The sequence below is a fragment of the Oenanthe melanoleuca genome, chromosome 2, assembly GCF_029582105.1.
Source record: "Oenanthe melanoleuca isolate GR-GAL-2019-014 chromosome 2, OMel1.0, whole genome shotgun sequence".
Lineage (NCBI taxonomy): Eukaryota > Metazoa > Chordata > Aves > Passeriformes > Muscicapidae > Oenanthe > Oenanthe melanoleuca.
Genome location: NC_079335.1, coordinates 144,090,813 through 144,115,389, shown reverse-complemented (window position 1 = coordinate 144,115,389; position 24,577 = coordinate 144,090,813). Strand labels below are relative to the sequence as shown.

General features: G+C 47.0%; 3 protein-coding genes across 7 annotated transcripts in view; 1 reads left to right on the top strand and 2 right to left on the bottom strand.

Annotated features, from left to right (window-relative positions):
* DLEC1 (DLEC1 cilia and flagella associated protein) overlaps window positions 1-4,143 on the top strand; it is a 33,882-nt gene extending 29,739 nt beyond the window's left edge. The window contains exons 36-38 of the mRNA XM_056485158.1: window positions 729-882; window positions 1,473-1,593; window positions 3,174-4,143. Of these exons, the coding sequence (XP_056341133.1) occupies window positions 729-882; window positions 1,473-1,593; window positions 3,174-3,282 (384 nt within the window). The 3' untranslated portion in view covers window positions 3,283-4,143. The remainder of the gene's footprint in view (window positions 1-728; window positions 883-1,472; window positions 1,594-3,173) is intronic.
* A 6-nt stretch (window positions 4,144-4,149) lies between these two features.
* Window positions 4,150-13,636, bottom strand: ACAA1 (acetyl-CoA acyltransferase 1). The gene is made up of 12 exons (XM_056485175.1): window positions 13,416-13,636; window positions 12,661-12,754; window positions 12,371-12,428; window positions 11,520-11,599; window positions 11,033-11,075; window positions 9,544-9,642; window positions 9,062-9,142; window positions 7,301-7,491; window positions 7,034-7,213; window positions 6,220-6,275; window positions 5,598-5,743; window positions 4,150-5,250 (listed from the first exon to the last, which is right to left on the bottom strand). The coding sequence occupies exons 1-12, from the start codon at window positions 13,599-13,601 to the stop codon at window positions 5,175-5,177; spliced, it is 1,290 nt and encodes a 429-aa protein (XP_056341150.1). The 5' UTR covers window positions 13,602-13,636; the 3' UTR covers window positions 4,150-5,174.
* Window positions 13,637-14,684: 1,048 nt separating this feature from the next.
* The window catches only part of LOC130249972 (mitogen-activated protein kinase kinase kinase 3-like), a 75,377-nt gene continuing 65,484 nt past the window's right edge, over window positions 14,685-24,577 (bottom strand). For all 5 annotated transcript variants that reach the window (XM_056485166.1, XM_056485161.1, XM_056485163.1 and 2 more), the window contains exons 12-17: window positions 23,997-24,191; window positions 22,994-23,142; window positions 22,300-22,431; window positions 19,354-19,483; window positions 18,594-18,771; window positions 14,685-17,359 (exon numbers count right to left, since the gene is read on the bottom strand). In XM_056485166.1, coding sequence (XP_056341141.1) covers window positions 17,131-17,359; window positions 18,594-18,771; window positions 19,354-19,483; window positions 22,300-22,431; window positions 22,994-23,142; window positions 23,997-24,191 — 1,013 coding nt within the window. In that variant the 3' untranslated portion in view covers window positions 14,685-17,130. The remainder of the gene's footprint in view (window positions 17,360-18,593; window positions 18,772-19,353; window positions 19,484-22,299; window positions 22,432-22,993; window positions 23,143-23,996; window positions 24,192-24,577) is intronic.

Here is a 24,577-nt window from a genome sequence, read left to right as displayed (position 1 = left end):
CCAGCTCTCTGCATGGCAGCCCAGGTGCCACTCAAAGGGCCACATGCTCAATCACAGGATGACTCTGAGACAGAGTCAGGGCTGGCTCAGGGAGCAAACCATGCCTGAGTCACCAGGCACTGCCTCCTGCAGCACCCAAGGGCTTCTGGAAAGGCTCCTGAGTCCACTGAGCTCCTGCAGTGTGGTCAAAAGCATGTGCATTTAAAGACTGATCCCTTCCAGTCAGAAATCTGTAATCCCCTTCCCAGCCTTCAGCATCTTAATACACTGCAGGCACTTCTATTTTCTTTTCATACCAGGTATTTCTGAGGCATGACCTGTGTAACACTAAGCACCATATCTAAGTTAGAGAAAACTGAATCATCATCTTGGGCAATCTGCACAAACTGAATGACTCACAGTGGGCCATATACAGTCCTGAGGGACCAGGAGATGCTGTAATGTCTGCAGCTCCACAGAAAACCCTAAAAACAAATGAGGACGTTCACTCCATGTTACTTCATTAAGACCACAGTGTCTGGTTTGAAAACCTGTCCCAAAAAAGTAAAACACAAGCAACAACTTAATTCACACAAGGCTGTAGAATGGGAATTGACTTTCACAACACAGAATACTGATTCTTGGTTCAGTGGTTGAGGTTAAGAATGACCCAGCTGAAGCAGGAATTACTAAGGTTCTATAAAAATGAGATGGGTTTTATTTTCTTTTCCCTTTCTCCTGTTTTGAAGCTGGTCCCACTGACTGCCTACCTCACTGTTCCAGTCCTGGAGCTCTCCTGTGACTTGGTTGATTTCCAGACCTGCTTTGTTGCACAGACCAAGACAGAACATGTCTTCCTGTATAACCGGAGCGGCTGCAGAAGCTCCTGGGCTGCTTTGCTGGGTATTCTGGTTTTGCAATTGATGTCCTCATTACAGAGTTTTACTATTCAGTGTTTTTATTAAGACTGCATGCACTCAATATAGGGCAAATATGTGATGATCTTGGGTGTAAACATCTATGATCTGCTTTTGTTCTCACTAATGGGGGCTTTTTCTCTCCCTTTTTTGACATTATTGTACCACTAGTGATTTTAGCAGTTACTCCACATCTAACCAAAAGATTGTGTCTCAGCCCTCACAATTCTTGGGACATACTCTGCTCATTTATAAATTAGTCCTGAGGGGCAACAAGAAGCAGCAGCTCCTCATGGGTTTAGTTTGAGCATGAGTCTAATGCTGTTAATAACAGATGGGCTCCAGAGGAAAGAGGATCAGGGCCTTATTACTTCAATGTGGAGACCACTGATCACTGCTCTTGATTGGAGGATGAAAACAGAGTCTGGGCACATGCACAGAAACCCTCTGACAGTGTGAGACATGATTTATTAGTTGCTCAGCAAAGAGGTGCATTGCCATGAGTGCTACTTGCTGTACACACTTACACAAAGGATCTTGCATGGCTTTGTTTGATATTTGCCCCTTCCACTGCAGATGAGCAGAAAAAGCCTAACGCCATGGAAGTATTTTCCATCTTCCCAACTAAAGGTGTTTTGGAGGCACGTAAAGGAGAGGCACCTACCAGAGAGATTCTGCAGATCAGCTTTGCTGCAAGGTAGTTAACAGGACTGAAATTGTGCTGTTGACTGAGAGCTGTGGTTGTTCAGCCTGGGGAAGAGAAGGCTCTGTGGGGAGCCTCAGAGCCCCTTCCAGTGTCTAAAGGGGCTCCTGGAGAGCTGGAGAGGGACTGGGGACACAGGCCTGGAGTCATGGGACAAGAGGGAATGGCTTCACACTGCTAGAGGGCAGGGTTAGACTAGAAAGAACTTCAGCATTGTGAGGCCCTGGCACAGGTTGCCCAGATAAGCTGTGGCTGCCCCATCTCTGGAATTAAGGCCAGGCTGGGTGAGGCTTTGAGCAATCTGTTCTAGTGGAAGGCTTCCCTGCCCAGGGCAGGGGCTTGGAACAAGATGAGCTTTGCTGTCTCTTCCAACCCAAAACATTCCATGATCCTATGATAACCCAAAGACTTTCATTTCTTTGTTCTGATTAGGGAGATGCAACTCCTGTAAAAAAATAATCATTTTCCATTACAAACTATTTTTGGAGGTTATCACATGGTGGCAGGAAGTTAAAATAAGTCTATCCCAGTGATTTCAGTGAGCTCTGAAAACTGCTGACAGGGAAATTTCAAGCCAGCTGTAGGTGAGTTATTGTTATAACTTCCATCTCCTTGGAACACAATCCAGTGATTTCCATCACTGAAGCTAACTGATATTGCAGTGGGATGGAGCCTTGAGCAGCTGCACTAAACTGTCCCTACTTAGAGGAGCATGGTGGAGTAGAAGCCTCCCCAGGCTCCTGACTGCCTTGCTGAATATGCCTGAAGCACTTCTTTTTGTCTGACAAATACACTAATCAGCATGGCTTAAAATACCTGGAAATATCAGAAAGCAAAGATGTTGCTGTATTGCAGCCAGCTCATCTGTGGGGCTCCACAGGAAGAATTCCCAACATAGCAGAGTGTGGGATCAATGTGGTATTAGGAGATAATTATATGCAAGGTGTGAGGTGATTTTAATAATTCACCTCCCCAAATCAGTAGTCTTTCTGCAGGACAATTGTTTTATGAGAAGGAAAAAACAAAGATTGTGTAGCAGAACAGGCATTTGCCTCAGGCCCTAACAACAGCTGGCACTTGGACACAGAGAAGTCCTTCACAGGAACAGTCTCAGAAGCACTGAGTGGCATTAGCCTTGGGCAAGCTATGCTCAACCTTTTTGATGTTAATTTACAATTTGGACTCCACTGACTGCCCCTTGTCTCAGGGGAGTGACAGAAACTTTTCCCTTCAAACTTTGTTGCAGGGAGCAGTTTTCACATCAAGGCAGCACAGGTGTTTGCTCCCAGCAGAGCTTCATTTCATTTATTCACCTAAACAGAATTTCACAAGCAGGATGATATTCTCATTCTTTCAGACATGAATTCAGTGTCTTCAGGCACAGACCCAAACATTCTTTTCAAACACCATGTAATTTATACCCACAGAACACAACCCTATGGACTTGGCACTAACATTAGTGACCTGTGCTTGTGACTTGGAGAATTCTTAGGATACCATTGTCCCCTTTTCATCTCATCCCTGAACACAGGACTGCATGTAGCTATAACTGAACTTCCTGCTGTGCATTTTAGGAGCAACACTGAGTACGAAGCTGTTGTGACCATTTCTGGAATGCTGGAAGAGAAGCCTTGCAAGCTGCATCTCAGAGGGCGAGGAGAGCACTGCAGGAAGGTGAATTAAGCAGGACAATGTGAGACAAATGTCAAGGTAACAGGCTGGATGCAGGTGTGCCATCAGCTGAGCCTATATTTTCATCTACTGTTGTTTTAGTGGGGACTGGAATTTTAGCAGAATGAAAATTCCAGTTATGAGGGAAGAAATTCTCATGGTACCTTAACGAGTTGTAGTCACAGTCTGTACTGTTAGTTTTACTGCTGTGATAAGCTTAGCTTTAGTTACAGAACAAAGTTTTGAATAGCAAAGCAGCTGTGTAAGTCAGGCCAAAGCCCTCTGCAGAGCCCAGCATGCCTTGCATTACAGATGAAGACTATTCATACCTTAAAGTAGCTTTTGTTTTGCCTCATTTATTTGTTTGACATTAAAATAGACATTGACACATAATAAAAGCAAGAATTGGTGAATAGGCCAGCATTCCCCAGGCTGTTTTTTCTGTGCCTTACATGAAAAGGGGAAGAGCCAACTTTCCCTGGTCTCCTTGGAAAATTACCAACCTGTGTGTTTCATCATGCTTGGGCCTTGAGAACATCCCCATTAGCAACAGAGGGAGGAACCCTTCTTCCTTTTCATTCTTTCCCCCCACATGGTTCCCATTTACTCTCACTTCTCTTTAAATTATTTTAGTATTATTTTAGCTAAAGGTCACTGGAATTCCCTCTTCTTAGTCTCTTAAATTTTCCACTCCCATTAAATAAAAGGCTTTTATTAATGGCTCATTATCCCCTCTAAATAATTCAATTTTCTTGGCTCTAACACACAGCCTGTGTGATTGCTGGATGAGACAGGCTACAGCATGGGATTGTGAAAATATCAAAGAGCTCTAACTCATCATGACCTTCAACTAAAAATCATCAAAAAAGGAAACAAATGTATTGCATGAACCCAATTGTATTATTAAGTGCAAAACAAAAGTCAGGACAAAGAACTTCAGTTTGTTACAAATTTAAAGCAGCAATGAGTAAATTTCTTTTTCAAGCTGAGTTTCAGTGATCTTCCTGTTCAGACAAGACAAGAAATAAGGGATTACAAAAGACACAAGATGGAACATGTTTGTATTAGCACTGCAGGACTGAGCTATCACTGATCTTCATGCAGTGCTTGCAGTAAATGTAGTGCTGCAATTTGCTTTATGTTAGGTAAGTAAATATGATTATGCACAAGATTGTCCTTGGAGTCACACAAACTGATAACTCACATGTATTGTAAAAGAAGGAATGGCCACATCCAAATCCTGGCTTCTAGCAACTGAACAGAGCCTTTCCATTCAGGCATTTCCTGTGGAAATTATGTTCCAGTCCTTCCACTTTCCCCCACTGGAGGCTTCAGAACAGCTCCACCAGCAGCGAGCTGTAGTGTAGGGACAATTTAAGACACAGACAACTTCTGACAGGGCTAGGACAGACACAGTTGTAAGTAAAGGCAAGGATGTCAAGTCTTTGCTTCAAAACAAGCTCTTTTAAATTCTTACAAAATGGTGAAACCTTTTAAGGAAATGATGGAAAAGTCTTTTCACGTGGACTGATGTTCTTCATTTTGAGTGACTCTTTTTGCCAATTTGTCATACAAAAATACTGTCCCATGAACTATTCTTCCTTCTGGTAATATTCACAGAATAAAGAGATCAATTAAATTAAAAATATTCATTCATAATCACCACACCAGGGCCTGTAGTTGAATTTCAGCTGAACTAATTTCTTATGTCAGGAAGCCATGTGCCAGTTTTGCATTTCCTCACCTTCTTCACAGAGCCGCACCATTGATTCTACTTCACAATTTCTGCCTAAAATTTGTAGATCTAGTAGCAAATCCCAGAGCCCACTTGATTTCAGTGGGAATCACTTGCTCTGCCCAGGAAGGCAGAGTGAGCTGTGGTGGTGCTGGGTCAGCACTGGAGCTCACTTCCCTGGGTACTCGAACACGGCCGCAGCGCCCATGCCGGTGCCAATGCACATGGACACGACTCCGTACGCTCTGAAACACAGAACATGGGGAATTATGGAAAAGGAAGAAGACAGCTCAGCTTTACATCATCCAGGGAAAAAATAAAAATAAAGAACACAATAAATTTGAGCTTTATACTCCTCTCCTGTTTCACTAGGAAAGCCCCAGGGAATTCAGGTTCAAAGCCATCCATGCACTGGACAAAGCTTAACCCAAAGGGACAGTTCCCTCATCCAAGGGATGGAGAAAGCTTAACCCAAAGGGAGGCAGTTTCCTCATCCAAGGATGGAGAAAGCTTAACCCAAGCTGGTTACCCTGAGCCTGGGGGAGCTGCACACCCAGCAGGTATGAGGCCAATGCTGATGCTCATCACTCACCTCTTCCCTCTGCGCTTCAGTTCATTGAGCAAAGTGACAACCTGCCGAGCACCAGTGCAGCCCAGGGGGTGTCCCAGTGCTATGGCTCCTCCCAGGGGGTTCACCTTCTCCATGGGAATGCCCAGCTTTTCAACACAGTAAACAGCCTGGAAAGACACAGGGAATTATTTCATGCAGGTGCTCTTATCTTCCTTAGTTCTCAGCTCTCCTCCTCCAGGTCAGAGGCCTGACTCCAGCTGCACCATCATTCTCACGGGAACAGAGTGGAACTGATCCAAGGTACAGAGAAGTGAGCTAGAACTGTCCACTTCATCTCAAACTGAGCCCACACACATTCAGACAGACAACCTGACAACAAATCCCTGATGAAACAGATGTTGCAAGCTGGTATGAGAATACAATAGCCAATTCTTACTTAGCAGACTTTTTTCTAATATTAAGCTGTATAAGCAATGCCCTGGTCATTTTTATTTGAAGAAAAAGGAAAATAGTCTGCACATGTTATAAACATTTGGTTGAAGATGTAATATGTGGAACAAGTTAAAAATCTTAACCTGGAGACCAAGCTGAAATACACTCAGTTGCCAAGCAATGCAGCAATACAAACATGATCCTCACTCACCTGGCTTGCAAAGGCTTCATTAATTTCATATATATCAATGTCATTCAAAGTCAGACCTATGGGCCAGAAAAGTCAGGAGTTAAAAGGAGGTATTTTTGCCTCATGACTATATCAAAGAAAGTAATTGCCTGACAGCCTCCCTCTATGAATTCCAGTTCTACTCCAGCTAAAAAAGAGAAACCTCAGCTCCATGTGGGGTATTAACACTTGAACAAATTTATGTACAGCAGTGTCTAAAGACTGCAAAACATCACAGTTCATGGCATTGTCTCACTGAGTCTGCCAAGCTTCCTCAGATTAGGTGTGATTTATCTGCAGAAGGATTAAGAGGGTGTTTGGAGAGTGAAAGAGTAAAGCTACAGGTGGGCATGTGACTGTAGCCAGGCCAGGCTAAATCAGCTCATCAGCTACAAAAGCTGTTTAACCCAATGAATGTGTTAAAAAAAAAAAGTAAGATGACAAAATTGTAAAGAGAAAAACCAAACAGAAAACCACCTCCTACACATTGGTCATGATAAAGGGAAAACAGCACTAAGTGAACACTGAATCACTTGCCACATGTCAACTCTTGTTGAGCCTGTGCAGGGATTTACTCCTGAGCTTCTCAAAGGTGAGTGAATGACAATTTACACACCAGTACAAGGGAAAAGCATTGCAACAATCTGAAGCAGGACCTCTTTCAAGGTTTTAGATTTAACTTCATTGTTCCTGGGGCTAACAGCTGCACATGCTTGTATAATACAACCTTAAATCTCAATCCAAGGAGTCTGATTTGCTTGTCCCCAGCACTCCCTGAATGACAGGCGGTTCTCACCTGCCTTTTCCACAGCAACAGGGATGGCATAGGCTGGCCCTATGCCCATCACATCAGGTGGGACCCCCACCACAGCAAAGGACCTCAGCACCCCCAGCACCGGCAGTCCCAGCTGCGCTGCCTTGGAACGTTTTGCCAGGAGAACAGCAGCTGCTCCATCGCTGACCTGGCTGGCATTGCCTGTTGGAAGAGACCTATTAACATGTTTTTGTTCTAGGAAAGGCAGGTAAACCAGAGGAACAGCACAAACCCAACAGCTGAGCTGACCTGCTGTAGTGCTTCCATCCTCTTTGAAGGCAGGTTTCAGCTTTGCCAAGCCTTCCAATGTCGTGGAGGGCCTGATCCCTTCATCTTGGTGCACAATGATTGGTTTTGTGTTGCCCTCAGCATCTGCAACAGTGGTTTTCACTGGAACAATCTCAGTTTTGAAGAGTCCCATCTGCTGAGCTTTTGCTGCTCTGGCAAGAAAAAAAAGTATGAAAAGTTAAAATATTTTGGAGGTGAACTGCAGGAGATCTAATGTGAAGAAAAGCAGAGAATGAACTAAAGTGGGATTTGGTACATCATTGCTGAGTGGTGGTCAAGACAATAGGCAAATTCTTATTTCCATTCATGGGAAGACAAACTTTTTACCTCTACATCAACATTATGGGCATTGTCCCCAAATCTGTGTCACAGGATCACTCATTTTGGAGCAAGATCCCCATTCTGTTCCCATCAACACCTCTGTGCCTGACCACCCTCAGCCCCCAACATGAAGTTTTATTTGTTTAGGGGTACAGCCACATCACAACTGTAAGAGAATAAGTGAACCCTGAACTTGCAGCAGTCAATAACTGTCATGACCAGGCAGAATGCAGTTAACTAAACCAAAATTAGCACAAGCCATGTACACTTAACCTTTCCTATCAACGAGATTTTTAAAAGCCTTCAAAGCAGAGCTTATTTAGATTTACCCTTCGGAGGTAAATCCTTCACAGAGAATACAAATTGGAGACTAAAAGCTTGTTTTACCCCTTTATCACTTTGCACTTTTATCAATAAAATTAAAGCATTTAATGCTTACAGGTAAGAGAATTGGAGCAAAGTGGTGAAGGACAGGTCAGTAACTCCACAGACATCCTGAGACCAAGGCCAGAAAGTCATCCCTTGCCTCATGAGAATGAGGATCACATTCACATATCCTTTTGGTTATCAGTTCCATGGCAGTGAGAAAGGCTGGCATGCCAAGTTCCCTGAGCAGCAGGGCTGGAATTTAAAGGTTAACTACCCTGTGCAGTGGCTTCCTGTGTTAGATAAATAATTGGACCAAGCTGATGCTTAAACAGAGCTCTGAAAGCAAGTTTAACTCTTTGATGGCAGAAATTTTATCACCTGCCACTGCTGTGCCAGTACAGCCCCATGGATTCTGGGGTCAGTTGACTTTGGCAGTGATTTAACCCAAGAGGAAGGTTATCAGAGGTAGGACTGGATGCTCTCAGAGCCAAACACCTGCAGTGAGGACAAGCCACTCTTCTCACAAGCTCAGCAGTTCTCCATGAACAGCCACACTCATGGGAAAGGCTCCTTCTGCAGCTGCTCCAACATTCAGGTTCCGTGATCCTGAGCCAAAGGCACTATGAAAATACCTCATCATGCACTCGTTCCAGAAACCTCCCTGAGGTTCTGTCATAGAAACAGAATGGTTTGGGTTGGAAAGGACCTTAAAGATCACCCAGTTACACCCCCTGCCATGGGCAGGGACCTTTGGATGCTGAAACAAGCAGGGCACTCACTGTTCAGAGTCTGTGTGATACTTGTGTGAGGTCAATCACACAATGCCAGTACAGCTCCGGACTCCAGTTCCCTCATCACACACAACCCTGCACAGACACTGAATTTTGGTCAGACCCCCTCAAGCTTCTTTGTTCACTGTTAAGGGGCAGAAGGCAACACAAAGGCTGCACTTCACCAGGAAGTAGCTGTGTGTTTTCTACTTCTTCACTAAAAGGTTAAAAAACCCAAAAAGACTGAAAAAAAAGCATTTACTTTTGTTGGGAAGCCAAGGCAAAGGCATCTTGCTTCTTCCGGGAAACTCCAAACTTCTCTGCCACATTTTCTGACGTTATTCTGGGGAAAAAACATCACTGAGTTAATCCAAGGACACATCTAATGAAGCTGAAGTTGGCTTCTACCAAGATCACAAGGTACAAGCAATGGCTTTAGTTTGAAAGCCAACTGCTGCATTCTCAACTGAGAACTGCTGGCAGAAGCGAATCCTGAATCAAATCTAGCACCAGAACAAGTTCAAATCTGTTCTCCTTGCTCAACAAGCCACAGGTCTGACAAGAAAATCTTTGATCAGAGTTGGTAATTTCCCCCCATTTCACATCATTAATCTTCCACCACAACCAAGGATGCCAACACACACAGCTCCAAGCTCTCCACATTCAGGTTGATTTGTAACTATGGTCACTGAGGAGACAGAGCCTTGTAAAACCCTGAAACTGTGGGAAGGGGAAAACACTTACCCCATAGGAATAAGGCAATCTCGAGCTTTGGGGTTATCCATCATGTTGGAACTGATATCACCAGGGTTATTTGCACTTCTGAGGGACATTGTTTCCACACTAAACACAAGAAAAATTTGAATTGCTCTATTAAGGCTGATCAAAATTCAGTATCCTGACAACATGCTTTTCTATTATTCCACAGAAACACAGCTGCTAATTAGGAACTGGCTGAGGCAGAAGCTCTTTAATCATCAATTTAAAAGTTATCATGAAATGAAAACAGATTGTGAGATTCAATTGGTTCTTGCTTCATTAGAACAGGATACCAATGTCAGCAGTTAATTTCTTGTGTTTCCACAGCTAGGAAGGAATTGCTATGATTCTGGCACATTTGTCCTCAAACATAATGAGGTTCAAGGACTGGAGTTTTCAGTGAGATTTTTAACAGACATAAAAAAAAATATTGCTCAGATCTTAACAACAGGTTGGCAGTAGAAAAAGAAGTATTGAGCAAACCATGGCAAAGAGCTTTCAATGAGTTGCACCATTTGTGTTTCGCAACACAAAGAATTTCAGACGTGGATCCCACAGGGTGCAATCTTTGACCCACAAATGAATTAACACATTCAAGATACTCAAATTTACTGCACAAATACAAAGCCATCACTTAAGACTCATAAGCTTTTGTAAGGTCAATCTAGATTATGAAGCCTACAATGGGAAGAGGGTTTGAATTGTACTCTGCATCACACAAATACCTTCATGAAGAATTAATAACAAAGAAACTACTCCTGGAAAATGAAATGCAAGCAGAAAGTAAGGCAGCTTGCAGTAAGCACTATCCTGCTCCTGAAGGAAGGCATAGGACTGGGTTTTAAGTAAGAGAAATCCCAGCTGCCTTTTGTGTTTTCATCCCAGGTTTCTCCACTCTGTGGAAGAATAAAACTTGGGATACGCTCAGCTCCCCAAAGCTATTTGTAACTTATGGATTGTATGTCTTCATGGAGGACCCTGCAGCGCAGAGGCCAGATAACTTTCCCACAACAAAACCTAGTGTCTGGCACAGCCAGGGGTGCAAAGGCCATCAGTCCCTTTAAGCACAACATCTTGGTGGACATTACTGTGTGCAGTAATAATTAATGAAAGATTACAGTCATCAAGCTATAACTCAGGATTACTGAATAGCTTTTTTTTCACTGCTTCTTCTGAAGTCAGTGTGTACATGGTCACTAATATTTCCCCAAAACCAACTTAACATTTACATAATCCTCTAAAAAATAAACATTGCTTGTGATATTAGGACTGAAGCACAGAACAGATCCAGTAAGTCTGCAGGACACTTATTAGCACATGTAGGATATTAATTTCTTCATCCAAGAGAGCTGCTGGTCTTTCAAGAGACTAGTTAATTGGAGATTAGCTAAAAAGCTAATTATGGCAGGCTATTGCACAGGGACAGTGTTACCTTCAGGAAGCCTAAGCAAGCACTATGAAAATACTTCCTTACCCACAGGCCAAGCCAATGTCATACGATCCATTTCGGATGCCACCTGTAACAGCAGTGCATAAATATTCTTACTGTCATCAGCAGCAAAAGCATTTCCAGCCCAGCTGCAGCTTCCAAACACCTGAGCACCCAGTACAGCCAAATGGGCATTTCCTCACCCTCCTGTGCCTGCCAGAGTGAGAGCCAGGCCAAGGAGCTGATGGGGCTGAGGACTAACATGGGGCCAGAGAGAACTGGAAGGACCCTACTGGAAGCTGCCTGATATGGAGGTGATGGTGGAACTTATCCCCAGAAAACCAAGTTACTTCTCTAGGGATAAACTCAGCCACTTAATGATATAAAAGTACTTAGCTAAGACCACACAGAAAATTCCCTACAGCACAAGACATGATCACTGTTTCACTGCTCAGAGAGACTGAAGGACAGGAGAATGAGCCCTTGGAGTGGGACAGGCATTGACTCTGAAGCCAGTGCCCACAGCACCTACCAGCAATGTTGATAATGGCCTGCAGCCCCGAGGAGCACTGCCGGTTCACACTGGAGCACGGCACGGTCTCTGGAATGCCACTGGAAAACAAGACAGTGTTGGTAAAAAATAGTGATAAATACCAACAACAACAACAACCCAAAGCTCTAAGACTGCATTAATCCACTTGATTAAACTTTAGCCCTCAAGTTCCAGGCAGATTCCTTTATCCATTTCTTGATCTATTTGGTCCTGCACCAAGGGAAACCAAAGTTCAAAGATAATTTCCTTACTTCACCTGCAAGTGCTTCCAAGTGCTGTGTTTCCCCTGTCTGTCTTCAGAAGGTGCTCTGTAAGCAAAGCCCTCCCCTGGAGATCCTGAGCTCTCACCCAGGCCAGAAACCCTGAAAAGATCTGTAATATTCATAACTATGGCAGGCTTTACCTGGACCTCTCTAAAGTAGTAGTTGTGCAGTGACTGACAGAAGCAAACAACGGCAACAGAAACTAACTGAAATATTTGGAATCTGGGATCCATCACAACAGGAGCAATTGACCAGCATTGGGCAATGACAGGAAGATCTGAGCTCACCCATGGTTTTGGGACCAGAGAGTGCAGCTGGGAGCCCACAAAACATGATTTTCCTTTCAGAGGCCCAACACAGGCAGCAAAAACAGATTCAACAGCTTCACCTGCCTCCTGTCTCTTTCCCATCAGTGTTCTCTGAGCACTTGATCAAAGTCCATTTTCTAGGCAAAAGGTGATTTGCTGTAATTCCTGGGAGTGCATGAGCCTCACTGCAATCTCTGCCCCTGTGCTACTCCATGGCCCAAGGAGGAGAGGAAGAACCTCAGTCTGGCTGAGACCTTACCTTAGAAACTGTGCAACTCTTGCAATCAAGGCACCAGCTCCAGGCTGCAGCACATTCCCTGAGTGCAAAGACAATTCAGTCAATTGGCTGCATTGCCCTCACAGGCATTGAAGCAATGTTCCCACCACCACAGCTCAGTACTGCCCAGAACCAGAACAGAGCCCCACTACCAACAGGACAGGGTGAAAATCTAATGCTACACACTAACCCCTTCCAGCCCCATGAGACTTGTGAGTATTCCACACAGCTGTCCAGAGCAGCAGTTCCACCAGGCAGAGATTGTCACTCACCCACACAAATGTCTCCCAGGAGCTCAGGACGGAGGTTGACATCCTGAAGCACAGCTGTCATCACAGCAGCCAGCAGCTCATCGGGTGTCGTGTCCTAAAAGCACAAGGGATCAGCACCACCAGTGAACACCAGTAAGTTCTCTGTCACCAGCTCAGGATCAGAGGCTGGCCAGTGGTGCTAAGGCAGCTTTACTCCACTCCTCAGCTCACCGTGGTTGTTGTTCTCCTACCACAGCAGAATTACCTGCATGTTTTTACCCCAGCTTTCCTTCAGGCACTGTAACACACACGCTGCTTTACCTTCCTTGGATTTACAGGAATATGCCCTGCAAAGCCTTCAAAATCACACAGCTACAGAGGTTTATGTGACAAGAGCCAGCAAATAGAGCCACTCCATTTAATTTGTGCAAGAAACATGATGAGGATGACCCCTCAGCTGGTGGGAAGCACCGCTAGCATGAGGAGACCTGTCTGGAAGGAAGACAAGGAACGAGCACCCTTAGGGACATCCTGGCACCGCGCTCCTGCCCAGGACTCCGTGGATGCCGCCCCGGGAGCAGCGGGTCCGTGCCGAGCTGTGCAGGTGAGGGACACCCCGCGGCTGCTCCGTGCGGCAGGGCAGTGACAGCGGGCTGTGACTGCTGCCAGGGACCGCTCGGCACAACGCAGGGTCCAGCACCCAGGCGAAGAACGGGGCACCGCTTTCCCATGGCGGTGCCGAGCACCTGTGGGGACAGCATCCCCCCGGGCCGTACCTTGAAACCGCCGCGGCGGGCGCGGCCGATAGCGGTCCTGCGGCCGTGCACCACCACCACATCGTCGGGGCTGTTGGCCCGCGGGGGGCCCCCGGCACAGGGCACGGCCCTGGGAGCGACCCCCGGGCCCGGCGCGGCCCCGGCCAAGTGCCCCAGCACCAGCTGCGCCCGCCGCGCCGCCGCCATCTTGTCACTGCGCCGACCGCTCTGCGCCTGACCCCGCCCCTCATTTGCATACGGGGCGGGACATGTTCCTGCTCATTTGCATCCCCGCCCCTTCATTTGCATGGCCACGCCCCCAGCGAAGCGCGCTCCCTTCCCGAGGCCAACAAACCAAAATAAACATCAAAGAAAAAAAAGTGGGGGAAAAGGAAAAACAGGAGGGGGAAAAGTAAAGGAAAACATAAAAAATAGGACGGGAAAAAAGGACGGGAAAAAAAGGACAAAAGGAAAATAAGGGAAGAAAGGACAAAAGGAAAATAAGGGAAGAAAGGACAAAAGGAAAATAAGGGAAGAAAGGAGGGGGAAAGGATGAAAAAAAGAAAATAAGGGGGAAAAGGAGGGGAAAAAGGATGAAAAAAGAAAATATGGGGAAAAAGGAAGGGGAAAAGGATGAAAAAAGAAAATAAGGGGGGAAAAAAGGAGGGGGAAAGGATGGAAAAAAAATAAGGGAAAAAGGTGGGGGGGACAAGAATAGGAGAGAGAAAATGGGGGGAGGAGTGGGAAAATTAAGATGAAATAGAAGTAAAGAAAAACACTCAAAATTTTAAAATAAAAATAAATAAATTAAAATAAATGACAAGTTTAGAAGCACAAAAGCCTGTGCATTGGGAGTCCAAGGTGGAATGTCAGGACAAAGGGACACGCAGAACCATTGGCTCAGAGAGCAACACTGATCTGTTCCAGAAAATCCCAGGAACCAACAAATCTCACCCCCCTCACCCCCCACCCTCACTGTCCCTGGGATGGTCACCCTAAGTGCCCCCTGTGCCCCCACCCATGCTGGGAACTGCTCTGGAATCACTGAGGTTAGAAAAGACCTCCAAGGTGATCGAATCCCACCATGTTCACCCACCAAACCACATCCCCAAGTGCCACATCCACAACTTCCAGGGATGGTGATTCCACCACTCTCCTGGACAGCCTGTTCCAATGTCCTGCTCCAGCCCACCCCCCAAAAGGAATTAATTACTCCATGGACACATGGCAGTGCACAGGGAAAGCTGCAGGGCCCACTCCAGGCAAAATAAAATAAAAACAAACCAAACAAACAGAAAAATACTTTACATGGCAGAATAATTCAATTTGCTTTTCCCAGTTCCATTCTGTACATCAGAACACTGCAAGGGTTTTACAAACCAGAAAGGCAAAGGCACCTGAGGAGTGTCTCACACACACACACACACATTCACACTCACACAAGCCACATCCATCCACGGGAGGGTTTAGGTGGTTTGAGGGCCCTGGGAGCATTTTGGGGCAGCCAGGATCCCCCTCTGGCTCTCAAATCTTTGGAAAGAAGGAAAACACCCACCCACCACTGAAAGGCTGAGAAAACCCAAACCAAACAGATTTAATGAAAGAAGAGAAAACAGCCTAAAAATGGTTTTGATTTTTCTTTTTTTTTTTTTTAGCTTTGGTGAACACACACTTTGTTACCCTCTTCTGCCAAACTCGTTCCCAGACAACACTGATTTTTTTTTTTTTCCCTTGTGTTTGTTTCCACCCACCCATCCCATATTACTGACCAGATTGATGGATTTGGTCCAATTCACAGAATAAAATTCTTCATTCCCCTCAGCAAAAGGAGACTTTTGCCCCTCCCTGTGATGGTGATGCCCATCACCAGCATGGTGACTGACACAACCCCTGTGCTGCTCCAGCATTGGCCCCCAGCTGCCCTGAAACTTGGCCTGGAAATAAATGGCCTTGGAAGCTGTCAGACAAATTTATAAGGAATTCTTTTAGTTATTTCTTTTAATTTACCCTAATACTCACAGTGATCCTTCTTTAAGAACTGAAATAATTCTTAAAATCATAAAATCTTTGAATGGTTTGGGTTGGAAGGGACCTTAGAGCTCATCTCATTCCAACTCCTTGCCATGGGGCAGGGACACTTTTTTACTAGACCAGGTTGCTCCAAGCTATATCCAGCCCTGAATGTTTCCAGAAATGGGACATCCACAGCAACACTGGGCAACCTCCTAAATCTTGTTTCTCTGTTGAGAGCTGAGGACATGGACATGCTCTCACCACCACAACCAGCAATGCAAAGTCTTGATCCACATGGAAGAACTCAAGGATGTGTTCACACAAACCACCAATTTGTCACTTCCCTCTTAAGTCTAAGCAACACTTTTGATTTTTGCTGAAAGCCAGCATTATAATAAACCTGTCTGACACACTGGCCTGAGGATGGAATCTCCTGGTAAGTGCTTTTTGATCCCTTTGCTGAGTTGGTGGAAACAGCTAATGCAGCAGAGAACAGGGAGGTGGGATGGCAAATTTATCCCAAACACCCCAAGATCTGATTAATTAATTAACAAGCTTCCAGGCACTCCATGCATGTTTCCTGCCCTGGTTTTCCAGCAGGGTAGTGCTGGTCAGATGCTGTAGTCCAACTCTGCTTTTGACTGACATTTTCTCCTACAACTTGAAACCTACTGCAGGAAGGAATCTGCTTCCAGCTGCCCTCCACTGCTGCAGCTCCACTTTCCCAGTCTGAGGCTCCACTGTCCTGCAGCTGCTGCCTTGGGCACCACCATGGAAGTGATGCTCCCCTTCCCTGCACCTGGGGATGGTTCACAAGGCACAGAGGAGGAGGTGCCAGAGGAGGACACACCCAGATTCACAGGCACCAGTCCTCTGCCTAATTTTAGGCACTCTCTTGGGTTTTACAGAGATCCACTGGGCTCTCCCTGCAGCTCCACTTCCAGAACACGATGGAAGCCTCAGCACAGAACTCTGGCTATAAGCAGAGCTGTCCTTGCTGATATTCTCTTCAGCTGCCAGCTGAATCCTGGCTCCTGCCCACCACCAGCGCCATCACTTACCCACCCCTCAGCCCGTGGCAGGGGTCCCGGGCATCCGTCCGCGGGCGCACCCGGCACAGACCTCCTGCACCCCGAGGAGACCCCCTTGTTCCCAGACACACACGCACACACACAAGGCAAAGTCAACACGGCTGCTGCATCCTCACACCAGATCCGAGCCGAGCATCACTCCTTGATTGCAACCGCGTAAGGCACAGGACAGTGTGAAACGCCGCCCGCGGAGCCGCCCCTGCTCCAGCGGGCCGGTCCCCTCGAGAACGGGGACGCCCAGGTCCCCCCACTCTGCGCTCTGAGGATCATCTCAAGCCCTGTCTGTTCCTCTGCGGAAGGCGGTGACGGCCCCGAGCATCCGATTCCCCGCTGTCCCGGGGATGCTGCCAGCACCGCCGCCGTGCCGGGGGGACATTTCCCGCTTGTCACGCTTCCCCCAGAGAGCAGTTCCTTGGCGAGGGGCCACGACCCCGGTACCGCCGGCAGCAGGGAGGTTCCGCGGTCCAGCACCCGCACAGGCCGGGAAACCCCTCGCTCTGAATCCCAACAGTCCCGAGCGCAGCTTGAAACCCAAACGCGGCGGGGCCGGGCAGCGGCGAGCGAGGAGGGGCTGTGACTGAGATCCAGCCCCGCTGAGGTGAGGTCCGACCTCCCAGCCCCGCTGCCGGCGCTCAGAGCCCGCAGCTGACAAAGGGGTGTCGCAGCAGGTCCTCGGCCGTCGGCCGCCGCTTCTCCTCCACGAAGATCTGCTTGAGGAAGTTGCGGCAGCAGCTGGAGACGCCGTCGGGCAGCTGGGGGTTGGTCGGCTGCGTGGCGATTTTAAAAATCGCCGCCATGGCCTCGAACTCTGCCCAGGGCGGCTTCTCCGTTAACATCTCCACCACGGTGCAGGCCACGCTCCTGCAAGGACCCGAGCACAGCGTGAGCGACCGATGCCACGGCCCTGCGGTCTGAGTCTAACCCGCTCTGCCTACCGGGGCTGTGCAGGGAGCAAACCTGCAGGGCATGGGCACATGTCCCTGGAATGTCTGCTCCCCTGAGGCTCACACAGCACTGGACTTTCCACTCCCATAGCAGGAATGAATGCAGGAGCCTTGCCCTAAAGCTGGTGCCTTTTCTGCCCACTTTAAATGGAAGATAAGTACAAAGCTGGCAGATACATAAAAACTCACTGGAGCATCCCTGAAGCACAGCTTCAGCAATAGCATGTAGCTCCCAGTGAAGCTGAACCTGAATGAAACATGTTTGCCCACATCCAACTTCATCTCTGAGATGTACCAGAGAAGGAGCACCTGGGATGAGCAGCAAAGAGCCTGAGATGTGTCCCTCTGCTTGCTCAAGAATCCTGGTATCAGCAGAGATACTCTGGTACCCCTATTCATAAACAATCCTAAAAAATTAAGCCTATCCTGAGTCTATCCTATTGATCCTAAAAAATTTAAAAATTAAACATTTGCCTCCCATCAGCCATGCAGGTGACACAGGGCACAGGGACACCTGGTAAGGACTTTGTAAGTTTTCCCACCCAATTAGGATTCTCTTCAATTATTTTTTGTTTGCCCTCTTTGCTTGGGCACCCAACAAAAACCACACTGGGATGACATTACTTCCTTCTCATATACTGGGAAGACTAGTAGTGTCATCCCAACTCCTCCAGGTTCCATCTGTCATCCTCCACAGATCAAAACATTGACAAGCAGCCAATGATTTTGGTTGTCTTTGCGCCTGAGCCACATGCAAACATCCAGCAGCAGATTTGGGGAGGCCACTGAAGATCCCCTGAGCTGGATTCAGTGAACCCAAAATCAGAGCCACCAAAAATCAACAGGTCTTTTAGTGAGCTTTGTTATCAACCTGATTTCCAGAATTAAAATCCACTTACGAGGATGCACTGGACGTGAGATTCACACAAGACAAGAGCTCCCAAAAGCAAGGTGTGATTCTGAGTGCTCCTGTTTTGGAAACTTAGCTACATCATGCTTCCTCTGGATATCTCCACAGTTGATCCTAACATGTATCTCCTGTTTTCCATCCTTTGCACTGCTTCCACCTACTAGCTGTTGCTCCCATGACAGCTTCCCAAAAGGATTGTTTGATTTCAGTAGCAGTGGGGGGTTTTGACTGTGTTCCTTACCACACATCAGCTTTCCTTCCATAGCCCTCTCCACTGATCACCTCTGGGCTCATCCAGTATGGTGTTCCTGTGACAGATTTAATCCCAGTCCCAGACATGCAGATGGTCTGGATGCGTTTGCTGGCCCCAAAATCTCCAAGTTTCACATTTCCAGCAGAATCTCTCAGAATATTGGCACCTGGGGTGAGAAGCAAAGACAAGACCCCCAAGAAATGAAGCAGCAATCCCAAGTGGCTACAGTGAGGAGAGCAGGAAGGGCACAGGTAAAGAGCCAGGCAGGAGGGAGCCCAAAGGGGGCTGGTGTTGGGGCTGGACTCAGCATTATTTCAAATCCTTCTCTCCTAAGGCAGCTGCTGTCCAAGAGGGTTGACTCCCACCAGCATCCCCTCATTCAGCAGGTTTCCCAAAAATGAGCAGTGCATGGGGGCAAACAGATTCTCCTGCCCACCCACAGACAGCAGCAAGGAGCCTCAGACCTCTCCAAATGCCAGAGTCTCTCAATTCTTGCCTATGGTACCCCAGATTTTCATATGTGTAAGGGCAGTTAACAATAATCCCTTGAGAGAGGAAACAGCACAAGATTTTGGTTTCAGCTGCTTGCTCAAGACTTTCATGGTTCCATCTGGTGAAGGGCAGGGGCAAAAATACTTCAAACAGCAGATCCCAGCACTATGCTGTGCACAAGGATTTGCACTGGAGCAGGGGGAGGCTGGGCTGAACAAACCCAAGCAAGCAAGAAGTCTCTCAATTATCCACTCACCTTTAATATCCCTGTGGACAATCATATTGCTGTGTAGGTAGAAGACTCCCTGCAGGATCTGCCTGGTGTATTTCCGTGTGACATTCTCAGTCAGAGCACCATAAGCTTTCAGCTGGTCCTTTATTGAGCCCTGTTGCAAAGAAACAACCATAAGGAGCAGAGAAACCATCATGCCACAGCAACTTCTTAAACCTTCCTGACCACTCTATCTTCCAGCTCAAAAAAAAACCCCAAATCTTATTTGCAGAAACAGCGGAAATCCACTAAGCACTGAACAGAGCAAAGACTTGTCCTGGTGTCCCAGATCCCCCAGGAGGTGAAGGCACAGGTTTGGTGCCTGTCAGAGCTTCCTCCTGCCAACACCACAGACCTTTTTCCCCCTCTAGTGGCTGGAGGGATGCCACCAACAGCTCATTGAGAAGGAACAAATTGACAAGGAATTCCAACTCAAATGAGAAGATCAACTCTATTAATTAGATTGATAGAATCTTTAAGGTTGAAAAAAACCTCTGAGACCATTCCAATCATTAATCCAGCACTGCCAGGTCCACCACTAAACCATGTGGCTTTTTGAGCATTTCCAATAATGGTGATTGCACCACTTCCCTGGGCAGCCTATTTTGATGCTTGACAACCCTTTCAGTGAAGAAATTGTTCCTAATATCCAATCTAAATCTCTGCTGGTGCAGCTTAAGGCCATGTCCTCTTTTCCTATCATTTGTTACCTGTGAGAAAAGCCCAACTCCCACCTGTCTACAATCTCCTTTTGGGGAGTTACAGAGAGCCACTTCTTTAGGGTCAAGATAAGGAGTCAGTCTTTGAAAACCTCCTCCCAAACTTTGCATAGCAAGGAACACCTATAGCCATGAGGGACAACCAGCCTCACAAAGGACTGCTCCAACAAGACCACGCAGGGCAGATCATTTGCAAATCACTGAATTTCTGACCCAGGCATGCAGGCTTAAACTGGTTTGATGGTATTGATCAAAGAGGGAAGGAAGCAGGGAGGCAGACATTTATCATCTGCAGCAGGCTGATCCCCTTGGGTTTAGGGTTTTGGCAGGGATGAACCAGAGGCAGATTTTGGGTTCACACTCAGCTCTACCTCCAGTATTCAGGTTAGCTGGGAAGTGGGAAGTGAAACCCATCCTGTTTCTGCTTGTCCTGCAGCTCTGGGGCTGATCTGAGATTGCCAGTCCTGTTCTGGGAACAGTGGCTGCTCTGCTCCAAGTCAGCCCATCAAACTGCATTAGCATTTCCACATCCACCCATCTCTGCTGTTGCTCTGCCCAGCTACTGTTTTGGCTTCTTTTGAGGCTGGTGGTGATCCTGTGGATGGGCCTCTCCTTTTCCTTTCTCATCACTGCTGAAGCAGCTCGAGATGCTCTAAATGACTCCCTCAATATAACCTGTCTGCAGGGTCATTCCCTCACTACAACCAAAACAGATTTCTAATCCTGCCCTCCCTCATGATGATGAGGAGATATCAAACAAGGTGAAACTGGTTCTTTGAGGCCTGTGGTCAAATGGACCATTCTGTTTTCCAAGCACAATTTAAAAAACAGCTTATGGGCAGGACAGAAACTACAGAGTCAGCTATTAACTGAGGGATGTCATAAGAAAGGCAGCTTAAGGGTGCACCCAATCTTGGCCCTGTGAAGATTCTGCCAAGTTGACTGTCTTAAACTGGAAGCTTGGCCAGACCCAGCTTTGCAGAGCTGCTGTTCTGCAAGGTTTGGGAACTCCCTCACTTCCACTGGCCTTGGAAACCAGAGCCCTGAGCTGCTTTTGTCAAACGAGCTGTTGTTGCAGCAAAGTCAATCTGTATTTGGTCAGAGCTCGACTTTATCATTTAAAAAAACAAACACTGAATTTCCAGCCCTGCTGGACACTGGTTTCCTGGCTGCTAACAAACATCAGCACACTGTGGAATAAGCAGCAAGGGGAGTGCTGGAATTCCTGGGATTTACTCCTCTGGGTCCACGCCCTGTGGTAGGGCCTGAAGGCAAGAAGCCCACAGGGACAGAGGGAGGACAGGGCTTGGAAGGGACTCAGAGGCATGGAAGTCCACCTGATCACTCACATGCATTCAGACAGCCTCTAGCACATAACAACCAAAATCATTTGCAACCAAATGACTTAATTGTCCCTTCTGACCTTACAAATCTCTGTATAAACAAGGGTTTATTCTCTCACACTCTGGGGAACAAATCCAGCTGGACAGAAGGGACTTAGGAGAACACATCCTCCAACAATGTAAATATGCTGTTTTACACCATCAGTCTAATGGCTGATGTCATTCACAAGCTCCCAAACACAGAGATGCTCAACTCACCCATGTACATTCTCCAGTCCCTGCTTAAACTCCCTCAAAGCATTCTGATCTTTCTCCCTGTGGCTGTTTCATCCTATATCAGCAAAGCCACAAACTGAAGCCACTCCTGCACAAGAGGATAATGCTGCCCACAAAAAGCTCTGTCCTCAACAGCAGACTCTAAGTGAATACCACTGTTTTTGACAGACACGTGCTGAAAGCCACAAATAATTGGTGACAGCTGTGGGTGGACAGTTGTACTACTAGCTTGTCCTGCAGGGATTTGCAGTAAATACTTAAGGATGGGCTCAGGCCACAGTGTTTGGAGCAAGATCTGGATCATGTCCCACATTCACCAAGCTCAGATTCCAGACTGCAAACACACCCTGCTTCAGGATTCAAACCTAAAACCTGCCTGCAAGGCTTTTCATTTCACCCAGTGCTTGCTGAGGGGCTTCACCATGACATCTGACTCACATCCTGAGCTCTCCCAGCCCTTAGGGATGCATCCACTGCTTTGGTTTGGCTCATCAGCTATAAAGCAGCTCTGCTGGACAGATACAAATTTCACCAAAGTCCAGAAAACTCTAAATCTGCCACTCAGGACAATCTCCAGCAGGAACCACACTCACCCCTGGCATGTATTCCACAAAGATGGACAGTTTCTTCTCCTCAGGGTCCCTCAGGCACCCGTAGTACTGCACGATCCTTTCGTGACGGAGAGTCTTCAACAGCTGAATCTCACATTCTAAAGCATTCACCTCCTGTAACAAACCAAAGGGAACGAATGGGGTCTTTGGGAACATGATATAAAACTGCTCCATGCTGAGCACAGCAGCAGCTGTGAAGATGCCCATGAAGACATTGTCCACATGAGGCTCAGAAATAAGAACCACTGCCCTAAGAGAAAGGCAAGGAGAAAGACTGGGCTCAGCTTTGAAACATGTTTACTTACTATTATTATTATAATTATTATTATTATCATCATTATTATTATTACTTGTGTTTAATGAGTTCTTCTGGAAAGATTTCAACAAAGTTACTGAGCAGAATTGAGAGAAGGTGAAGGGAGCAAGAAGGACAAAACTAAGGAAGATCAGACAGACCTGCAAGAGGTGACACCTGACACAGAGCAGGGCATTGTAACCAAGGAACTGGGAGGCAGAGAAGTCACCAGAGCACTGACTGGTGCCATGAGCCATTCAGAACTACCCCAGAGAGGGAAACACCCTGTCCCCACACCCTGCCTGCCAGAGACATGGACACCTCTACCCTCAGCCCACAGTTCCCCAAGGAGCTGCAGAACAGCCCTGCCCTTGCACTCACCTTACTTGTCTCCTGGCTGTCAGGGTCGAAGGGCACCTGCTTCACTGACAGCTCCCGCCCCGTGTCGGCATCGTAGCACAGGTAAACCTCCCCAAAAGCTCCTCTTCCCAGCAGCTTCCCCAGCCTCCAGTTCACAGGTGCCTGCAGGGCTACAGGAGAGAGGAGAGGGTTGAGAGAAGGGAGACTTCAGCATCAGGGTCCATCTGACCCTACAGAGTACAGGGCAGTCAGTGAGCCACTCCCTCCCAGGGGCACCAGGACAAAATAGTTTTAATACACTGGTGCTGCTGTTGGTGTGGGGGAATGTCTCCCAGTCTGCATAGAGCAGAAACAAATCCCAGAAAAGTCCTATTTCATTAAGAGTCTTTCCTCTAAAAACTGTTTTCTTAGCCAACACTGGAATTTCCCTTCTGCTGTGGGAGTGTTTAGCAGAATACAGGATGGCTGAGCAGCAATCCAGTCAGGAGCCAGTAAAGGGTTTTACCTCACTGGTCATTTCTGAGATGTTATCCACCACGAAAAAGGGCCAAAATGCACCAGCTTCTATATCATGGGCAGTCTTGCAATAGCAGATGAGCCTGCAAGACCATCTTTGGGAGCTGGGGTGACAGCAATTCAAGCCAATGAACAGAAACACTGGATGGATTTGCTCCCACATCCCAAGTCTTCTGGGAAGCTTCTGCTGTGTGACCACAGTGACAGTCCAACACACAAGCAATCATCTGCAACCCAGCAAGTGCTGAACACCAGCTGACCCCACACAGCTCTCAGCCAAAGGCCAAACTAAGACACAGGGTGCTGTACTGAACCTTAATTTGTACTAAACATTTCTCATGAGACAGAAGCTGGTACAATGTGCCTCATGATGGTGGGAGGGCATTCAAAGTTCACCCATGGCTGGCTTAGCTGGTGCCCAGTAACTCAGCAGGTCACAAGAACTCAATTTTGTGCCCAATCCCAGCTCTGCTGAGACCTCAGGCACCCAGGGCTTTGGCTCACTCACAGTTCCTGGCTTTTGTAGGGGAGGTGCTGAAAGCCTGCAGACCCTTTTCACAATTGTTCCAACACTTGGGCCTGTACTCATCATACTGCAAAGTGCTGAGCTTGCTGTCCCCTGTAAAGCTCTTGGTTCTGCTAGAAGGGACAAGCTGGAACAGGTTCTCCTGTGGGAAGTAACTCCTGGGGAAAGTCCTCCTGCCTGCAGGGAAAAGGGGCAAAGTTACAGCCAGAACACACACACCAGCCTGGATCCACCTGTCACCACCACCTCACATCACTGCCCAGACCCTCACCTCCTCAAATTAAACAAATCAAGTGTAATGAAGGTGAAGCAAAGCCCTGTGAAGATTTTAAATTCAATTTAAGAGTTAATAACAGCAGGCATTAGATCTAATGCAGATGTTTCCAGAGGAGTTTGCAACAGTTTAATTACATCAGGGGGTTTGTTGGTTGTTAATCACAATTAAACATGGAACAGGCAGAGATTGACATTGAAAATTATCCCTGCCATCCCTAAGTCCATGTGCAAATGACCACACAGCAGGGCCTGCTTTTACAAGGGTGTCAGTGAGAGATGAAGATCAT

What these genes read in the sequence shown, in the direction of transcription:
- ACAA1 (XM_056485175.1), bottom strand. Translation starts at nt 13,601, where the DNA reads ATGGCGGCGGCGCGGCGGGCGCAGCTGGTGCTGGGGCACTTGGCCGGG. An exon ending in GACATTGGCTTGGCCTGTGG is followed by an intron (nt 9,643 to 11,032) that starts GTAAGGAAGTAT and finishes TCTTGTGTTTAG; the next exon opens with TGTGGAAACAATGTCCCTCA. An exon ending in GGATGGAAGCACTACAGCAG is followed by an intron (nt 7,214 to 7,300) that starts GTCAGCTCAGCT and finishes CTCTTCCAACAG; the next exon opens with GCAATGCCAGCCAGGTCAGC.